General features: G+C 31.0%; 1 protein-coding gene across 2 annotated transcripts; it reads left to right on the forward strand.

Annotated features, from left to right (window-relative positions):
- The first annotated feature begins 371 nt into the window (after positions 1 to 371).
- Positions 372 to 3,489, forward strand: LOC145091621 (NAD(P)-binding Rossmann-fold superfamily protein). 2 transcript variants are annotated; one of them, XM_079029409.1, is made up of 10 exons: positions 374 to 582; positions 705 to 766; positions 1,296 to 1,415; positions 1,854 to 1,953; positions 2,073 to 2,153; positions 2,306 to 2,355; positions 2,453 to 2,603; positions 2,709 to 2,765; positions 2,861 to 2,982; positions 3,103 to 3,489. In XM_079029409.1, exons 1-10 carry the CDS (start codon positions 502 to 504, stop codon positions 3,311 to 3,313), a joined length of 1,035 nt encoding a protein of 344 aa, XP_078885535.1. In that variant the 5' UTR covers positions 374 to 501; the 3' UTR covers positions 3,314 to 3,489. The 2 variants fall into 2 exon arrangements, with proteins under 2 accessions (XP_078885606.1, XP_078885535.1); XM_079029480.1 differs by lacking the exon at positions 2,073 to 2,153 and having other exon boundaries at positions 372 to 582.
- The last annotated feature ends 4,614 nt before the right edge of the window (positions 3,490 to 8,103 follow it).

Below are 8,103 nucleotides of genomic sequence, written 5' to 3' on the forward strand. Positions count from 1 at the left end.
TCTCAATTCCATGAAGGCTTCGTAAATCATATGAGTTTGCTGTTTGATGGGTCTTGCAAATTGAAGTTACATTTGTAGAGATGTGTTCTGTTTGAGACTCACAATTTGGGTGTATGATTTGTAATCGGAACGAAGGGTTGATTTGAAGGATAATTTTGGATGGTCAATAGTGTTTAAGGCATATATTTTATAGGCTTCCTCGGTATCAGGTCACTTAATGATGTTTTAAAATAGAAAAATAAGAGGTTATTTTCTTAATGTACAAAAAAAAAGTTGTGTAACCTTTTAATACAAATACGATAAGTTTAATGGGCTAATATGTCTTTCTATAACCAATCAATAAAATATGGGTAGAAACTCGAAATTCTGAATTAGAAAATGTATGGTAAGATCAAGGTGTACGTGGTCATAGAGAAATTCAAGTACTCAAAGTTCTTCACATATCGAAATTTCAGCGGTTCTGTAGAACATCAAGAATCTTGAAGACAGTATCAAAGTTAAATGCAATCAACACCACCAACATTTACGCTGCGCCTTCATGTTCGTATCTCACTTGGATTACTTGCAATGTTCATCCTCAAGGTCAACTTTAAGCCCCACGATTTCTCATTTATTGACATTTTTCCATCAAATTTTGTATACGTTGTCGATAAAATTGTTTGAAGGTTTAGTTTTCCTTCTTGTTGTACATTTCACTGATGCAGACATGGCGATCAACTGCTTTCGGCATTTATGGGTACCTCAATTTCACAAAATCTGGATTCTTGTGAGTAACGAATACTCATATCATTTCATATATGATGAAATACGGTTTTGCTTTTCGCTCAATTTACTTGATTTCCATAGTTTGTACCGAAATCCTTATTATTTAGTAAATTTATATGGAGGATCAGGAAATTTGATGGAACTGTGCTTTTTTTTATTAGAATAGTAATATGGATGCGAACAGCAATGAATGCTCAGTTTTCAACAACATGATTTATGTTCATAATCTCCTGCTGTTTAGATTTGATATGTATCTTGATCATAGGTTTTGTTTTAGTTTTCAGGATTCTAAGTGTTTCGTGGTTATCTGTCTTTCGGTTAGCAAGATTTGGTGTTATATGCTAGGATTTATGATGGATTTGTATCTTGATCTAGGGTTTTGCTTCGATTGCTAGGATTTTAGCATTTGAAAGCTAGAGTTTATTACTTTTTTTTCCTTCATCATGATTTATAATAACATCGTGCAGGATTTTATTGTTTCAAAACTAGTATTTTTGACATCATCACATATGGGTTTGTTTCAATTTTAGGGAACACTCAAAGAATTTCAAACCAGAAGATATGGCAACTCGAATAGATGGAAAGAATTGCGTAGTAACAGGAGCTAACTCTGGAATCGGTTATGCCACTGCTAAGGGTCTTGCATCCAGGTGCTTTATCTTAAATTCTTGATTCAATAAAATACAACAATCATCCCTACACATTTGCAGAGATACTATTTTTAACTAATATATTTTTCATATAGTTTAATATTGTTGTCTTGGTTGATTTTTTTAAACCATATTGTAAGCGGTTTAATATTTTTTTTTAAGAAAATTAAGTCATTTATCTATTAGAAATTAATTGTCATCGTACAATAAAGTCAAACCTTTTTTACTTTTGAGGGTCAAATAGTAAACTTCAAAACTGTTTGATGAATATAAGAATAGGAACATTTTGGCCACAAAAAACTAATAGAATCTATATCATTTTTAATTTAGAAATTATCAGGTTTGATTCTTCGTAATCAGAAGTTGACTTTTCTAGATTGACAACTATTTTGCACTATAACTATTCTCAGATTGTATTGTTATTATTGTTAATACCAGAGGAGCAAATGTGTATATGGTGTGTCGAAATAGGGAAAGGGGAGAAGCTGCTCTCTCTAAAATTCATTCTACCACAGGCAACCAAAATGTTCACTTAGAGGTATATATATGCTGTATCGTTTTTATAAAACCATGAAAGAAAGAAATAACAAAAAGTTAATGAAGGGTAGTTTGGTCAAAAGTTAATGAAGGATAGTTTGGTCATTTTTGGTCTTGTAGATCTGTGATCTTTCTTCTATCAATGATGTCAAGTCTTTTGCTTCCAGATTTAAGGAAAAAGATGTTCCTGTTCATGTTCTGGTAACCACTCTTACATCCATTCAAACATGTCAAAGTCTTTCTGTATTAAGTAAAAAAAGAAACTCCCATATATAATAGGCATAGCTGAACTAATTAAGTTCTGTTCCCATTAAGTAAAAAAGAAACAACACCTAACTTTGTCTTCTCATTAGGTCAACAATGCTGGGGTGCTTGAGAACACACGAGTAACAACCCCAGAAGGGTACCCTTCTTTTTTCCATTTCACTACTATTTATTGCTTTATGGCCATTTGATTGACAATATTGTTTCTTTTTTGCTTGTTTATTAAAATAAAACAGATATGAAATGAATTTCGCTGTGAACGTACTAGGGACTTATGGCATGACAGAGCTTTTGGTTCCATTGCTTGAAAAATGTGAAGGTGATGCGCGTGTCATTACAGTGTCCTCAGGTGGAATGTATACGAGTCCCTTGACCACTGACTTACAGGTTAAGATAAATCATTAGGTTATCAAAAGACGGAAATACCCTTGCATTAGAGAGCAATAAATGAGAAATGATGTGCACTCTTATTTTTTTATTGTGATATTGCAGTTTAAGGATGGTGAATTTAATGGAGTAGAACAGTATGCTCGCAACAAACGGGTACAGGTATCATCATCATTTCTTCCTAAGGAATTGTTTCTCCATTAAGTCAAAAAGAAACTAATACATGAAGAATTGAATGTGCTGTGTATATATATTAGGTAGCATTGACAGAAAAATGGGCTGAAAAATATGGCAACAAAGGGATCGGTTTCTATGCGATGCACCCTGGATGGGCCGAAACGCCTGGAGTCACCAATAGTTTGCCTGCCTTTTCTAAATCGTACGTCTTTAATTTTTTGCTAAAAAAAAGTCAACACTAACTGTTTATAGAGTCAAATCACCCTATAATTAATAAGACTGACTATATATAGTTATAATGAGTTACGAGTAAAAATTTCAGGATGCAAGGGAAGCTAAGAACGAGTGAGGAAGGTGCAGACACGGTTATTTGGTTAGCTTCCCAGCCTAAACAAAACCTTGTTTCCGGTGGACTCTATTTTGATAGAACTGAAGCGTCCAAGCATTTACCATTTGCTGCAACAAGTAACTCCCACAATGCTATCGATTCCATTATGGCTACCCTTGATTCTTTAGCTAACTTTTCAATCTGATTTTCTTATTAATTTCCAACACCGATGGATAATGTATTTTTGTTATTTATGTTAGGTAAATATTTGTATACATACAGGGCGGTTGAAACATATATGGGGTCCGGGGCGAAAAGAAAAAAAAAGGTCCCTCAAATACAAATATAATAAAGATTCAGAAAAATATCATTACCCTTCAATATAGACGTTTTCAATTAGAAATAAAATACAAACTAAATTGTTTATATTTTGAGCTAAATTGAGTTTCAACCAACTTTAGGCCCTAAAAATCATTTAGGTGATAATTTTTTTTATATATATAAACTAAATAGTCCATAAATTTTTAGCCCCTAGAATCGTGGGCCCTTGGCGATCACCCGGGTTGCCCACCGTCTGGACCGGGTCTGTATACATATTAGTATTCGTAATGACGTATTTTGAAAAAAATGTTTTACTTTGGAATTTGGTAATTTGTTTATGGGTTGAGCATTAAAATAAGTTGATATGACATATGTGCATCGAAGTTTTGATACCTCGACATCCGACTAGGTGGGTGATGGCTCATATCACAATATTTTTGTCATGCTTTATAAGCCCAACATCATTTTCTCTCTGTCCTTCCCTCATCCACTTATATTTTAGGTCTGTCACCAGCGGGTGTCATAAATATGTTATCATATTTTTGGTCCGTCAAATAAGTGTCATATGATTTTCCCCCACCCTTCCCTCACCCCACAAAACCTATAGGAATTGTCATTTCTCATTACCTCACGCCCTCATTTTTTAATATTTAAATATGAATAAAAAATATATATCAATGTTATACTTTAGTTATAAGGGATTAAATACCATAAATTTTGATATTTTTTGTAATTTTTTAATATATATAAAATTTAATAATAGTTGACACAGAGAAAAATAAAGTGCAGCAATATCCTCTCGAGCGGTACCTTACCGTAGCCAAACACCCCGGTCGGTGTCATGTTCACTGCAGTGACACATCACCTTCATAAGGCACAATATTAGCCCACCTAGATCGGTCTTAACCGATAGGAAATGGTCGTGTCACACCACCTTTCATTTTTTTTCCCTTTTTTTAATTAATATGTTAAAATGTAATTTTATAATTATATAAACATCTAAAATACATATTTAAAATAATAAAAAGTAAATTTCATTAATTTAATTAAAATATTACATAGTTAAAAACGATAATTAAATAAAATTTGGATTGGGTCTTCCGAAAAAATTTAACTTCCGGTGTTGGAGTTGGCTTCCCTGAACATATTAGGAGAGGAGAATTTTTTGGATTAAGGTTTGGCTAAGGGGTTGCATGAAGTAATATTGTTATGGTATTTGTTGGTAGTGAAAGTGTTAGGGTCGGGGGAAATTATAAGACATCAAGTTGTTTGCGGTAAACCGATTGATCCAAAGAAAAAAACATATGCAATCGGTGTTCTTGAACAATTATCAAACGATTTATTTCGGCCGGGTCTTGGTGTAAGATTGGTGGGATAGTTGTTTGGATTCATTTTAATAGTAGAAATGATAGTATTTTGTGTGAATTGAATAGTAGAATGGATAATGGATATGTGAAATAAATTATATGAAGTATGGTGTGTGTGTGTGTGTGTATATATATATATATATATATATATATATATATATATATATATATATATATGGGAAAAGTGAATATGTGGCTTTTATGTACCTAAACTTTGGTATAGAACCTTTTAAACGACATAGTTTTAAATAAAACAAAACAAATTTTATTTTCTCTTAATTTTGTTTTAATATATTACCATTGAATTGAGTTAAATTATGGAAGGAAAAAAATCAATTATATATCTTTTTATTGCAAAAAAAAGTCATTGAAGTTTATAGGGAAAGTAAAAACAAATATACTTTTAACGAATATAACTCAAATGTTTTTTCCTTCAATTGAAAAACTATATCCAATGATTTGTGAAAACCTTGATTGAGTTATTGGATATTCTTCTTTTATCTTTTATTGTATTTGTTTTTATTTAAAATTTAGTAAGGTTGAGTAAATGGTCATGACTTTTAATGCTTTAAGTTCTTAAGACACAATGAAGAAAAAAAAACATAAATTCGATGGGTTTAGCAAGTCACATGCTTAAAGAAGAACAGTAAACGAGATATCATGATTAGTTTAGATATAATTGATCAAAACTATATTGTTTGGAGGGTTCTATATATATATATATATATATATATATATATATATATATATATATATATATGTAAATGTTCAAATGAGAACCAAAAAAGAATAAGAACCATTTGAACCATTACCTGATGCATCTAAAACTTATTAACTTCAACTTCCCTTTTAACATTTAGAGCAAAAACCTTCATTTATATCCTTCAACCACCAATCTGATGAACACCACCACTCTCATCGCTTGTTGCACCACCGCCACCACCGGTGAAGGCGGCTTCACCACCACCACCACCACCAGTGACGATGTCTCCACCACCGATCTACGAGATCCACCTCTAGATCTATGACTTTTGACGCTAGATCTACAATTTCCTCCTTCATATCTATAAGTTTTTCAGCTAGATCTCGTGATGTGGAAGGAGTTCTGATGGGATCTCGAGACGTGGAAGGATTTCCGAGAAAAATCTAATGTTCAGAAAAAGGAGTTCCGGTGGAATCCAAGCCGACACCGGTGCCACCATCTAGATGTGCGATTTCCGCTCTAGATCTATGAGATCCACCACCATTCAACCACTATAGAACCACCAGCAGTGTCTTCCTCCTCCAAATCTGTAAATTTTGCTACTAATCGCCACCAGCAACGATGATTACAATGTCACTGACTATTGACGAGGCCAGTTACATGAGCACAAACATCCGACGAGACCATATATATGAGATCTTACGAGTGGCAAAGCAACATCATTAAGATTTGGTGGTGTTGTTACAACCAATGTGTCACTCATCATCTTCTTAACAACATGTATATTATGATGAGCTTATATGAGTGTTTTTTTAACCTCTGTATAATTATCTTCATGTTTATTTATTGTGTTTTACATCTTACTCCATTTTTGCTACCTATTATGTGTTAAAAGGCTTAGTAAAATCAGAATCAAGAAACATTTCATGATGCACACAATGTGTTTGATGATTTGCCTGAATGAAAAATTGAAACTGTAAATAGTGTTTGTTGTACATTAAGTTGTGAATAAGTGTATAAAACTTATGTATTAATATTTGAATAACCTAAATCCTACTGTGTTTTTTTTTGTATTTATGAATAGCTTGAGTTGTATAAGTATTGTGAATGGTTTTTTTGATGCACACAAGGTGTTTGATGATTTGTGTGAATGAAAATTATAAAATTTGAAAAGTGTCTTTTAAGTTGTGAACACTTTAAATGAGTGTCATAAACTGCTTTATTAAACTGTGAAGTAAAGTTTTGAAATATGAGTTTTAATTTGAAAATATAGTAATGAATGTATAATTTTTATGTATTAAACATCAAATTTATTATACTAAGTTGTGAATTTGTGTATTAAACTATGAATTGACTGTATTAAGAGTTTTAGGTTGATAATATGGATGTGATACTTTTGTGTATTAAATTATGAATGTATTGTAATAAGTTGTGAATTTTATGTATTAAGCTATGATTTTTATGCTTTAAACTGTAAATTAACTGCATTATCTATGAATTTTTTGTTTAAACTGTGCATTAACTGTATTAAATTGTGAATTGTTTGTATTACATTGTTATTTTTGTGTTTAAAAATGTGAATTAATTGCATTAATTTGTGATTTTTCTGTTTAAACTGTTAATTGACTGTATTAAGCTATGAATTTATAATGAATTTTATGTTAAAATATAAATGATTTACGTGAGAATGTTTTTTTTAGTTTTCTTGTGAATATATTTATTTTTTGTGTTGTATAAATATGTAAGAAGATATTAGTTTTATAATTATTTTGCAGTAAACTTATAATAAGTGAATTAATTGGTTTACTAAATTATAAATATAATATTTAAGTTGTTAATTAACGATTTTATATACATATTTGATTTAGAAGGAATGATGATTGCGATGGTGACAGTTGTGGCTGGTGATGTCGTATTGTAGTTGGTGGTGATGGTAGAGTTTGAGTTTATCTTCTTTGAATATTTGAATTATTGTAAACTGGATTGTATTAAGTTGTGAATTTTTGTGTATTAAACTGTAAATGGACTGTATTAAGTTGTATATTTGATATAAATTTTGCTCTAAAATATGAATGAATGTATGTATGAAAATATAGTTGTGTATTAATGAATTAATATGTTGATTAAACTGTGAATATGAAAATTTTAAACTGTGAATACGCAAGGAAATCTAAAATTTAGAAAAAGAAAATTGACTTTGTCAAGGCATAAATCTATTTTTTATTAATATTTTGTATGTTTGGTTGCAAAAATAAAAGGGTATGTATTAAAAAGTATTACCAAATAAATTAGAACTATAATATTTGTTTTATTAAGCTGTGAATATGACATGAAAATACAATTGAGCTTGATGTTAGTCCGGCGGTGGTCTGACATCGGCCCGACAGTGGTCTGATGGTGGTCCGGCAACTTCCAAGAATAAGTGGCAACTAGTTGTAAATAAGGGAATGAAAAAGTTTGTTTTATATAATTTTAATTTTTAATTTGTCTAAAATGTCTTTAATAAAAACATTTAAAACATGGTTCTTAGGGTTCTTAACCTTTTGGAGTTCTCATTTGAACCACTTCATATATATATATATATATATATATATATATATATAT

The sequence above is a fragment of the Lactuca serriola genome, chromosome 1 (assembly GCF_051521515.1).
Source record: "Lactuca serriola cultivar US96UC23 chromosome 1, Lser_US96UC23_V15, whole genome shotgun sequence".
NCBI lineage: Eukaryota > Viridiplantae > Streptophyta > Magnoliopsida > Asterales > Asteraceae > Lactuca > Lactuca serriola.

Bases quoted from the DNA above. Each gene is read 5' to 3' on its own strand.
- LOC145091621 (XM_079029409.1), top strand. From the start codon at position 502: ATGCAATCAACACCACCAACATTTACGCTGCGCCTTCATGTTCGTATC. The intron at 2,356-2,452 runs GTACCCTTCTTT...AAAATAAAACAG, and splicing joins CGAGTAACAACCCCAGAAGG to ATATGAAATGAATTTCGCTG. The intron at 2,604-2,708 runs GTTAAGATAAAT...GTGATATTGCAG, and splicing joins CCTTGACCACTGACTTACAG to TTTAAGGATGGTGAATTTAA.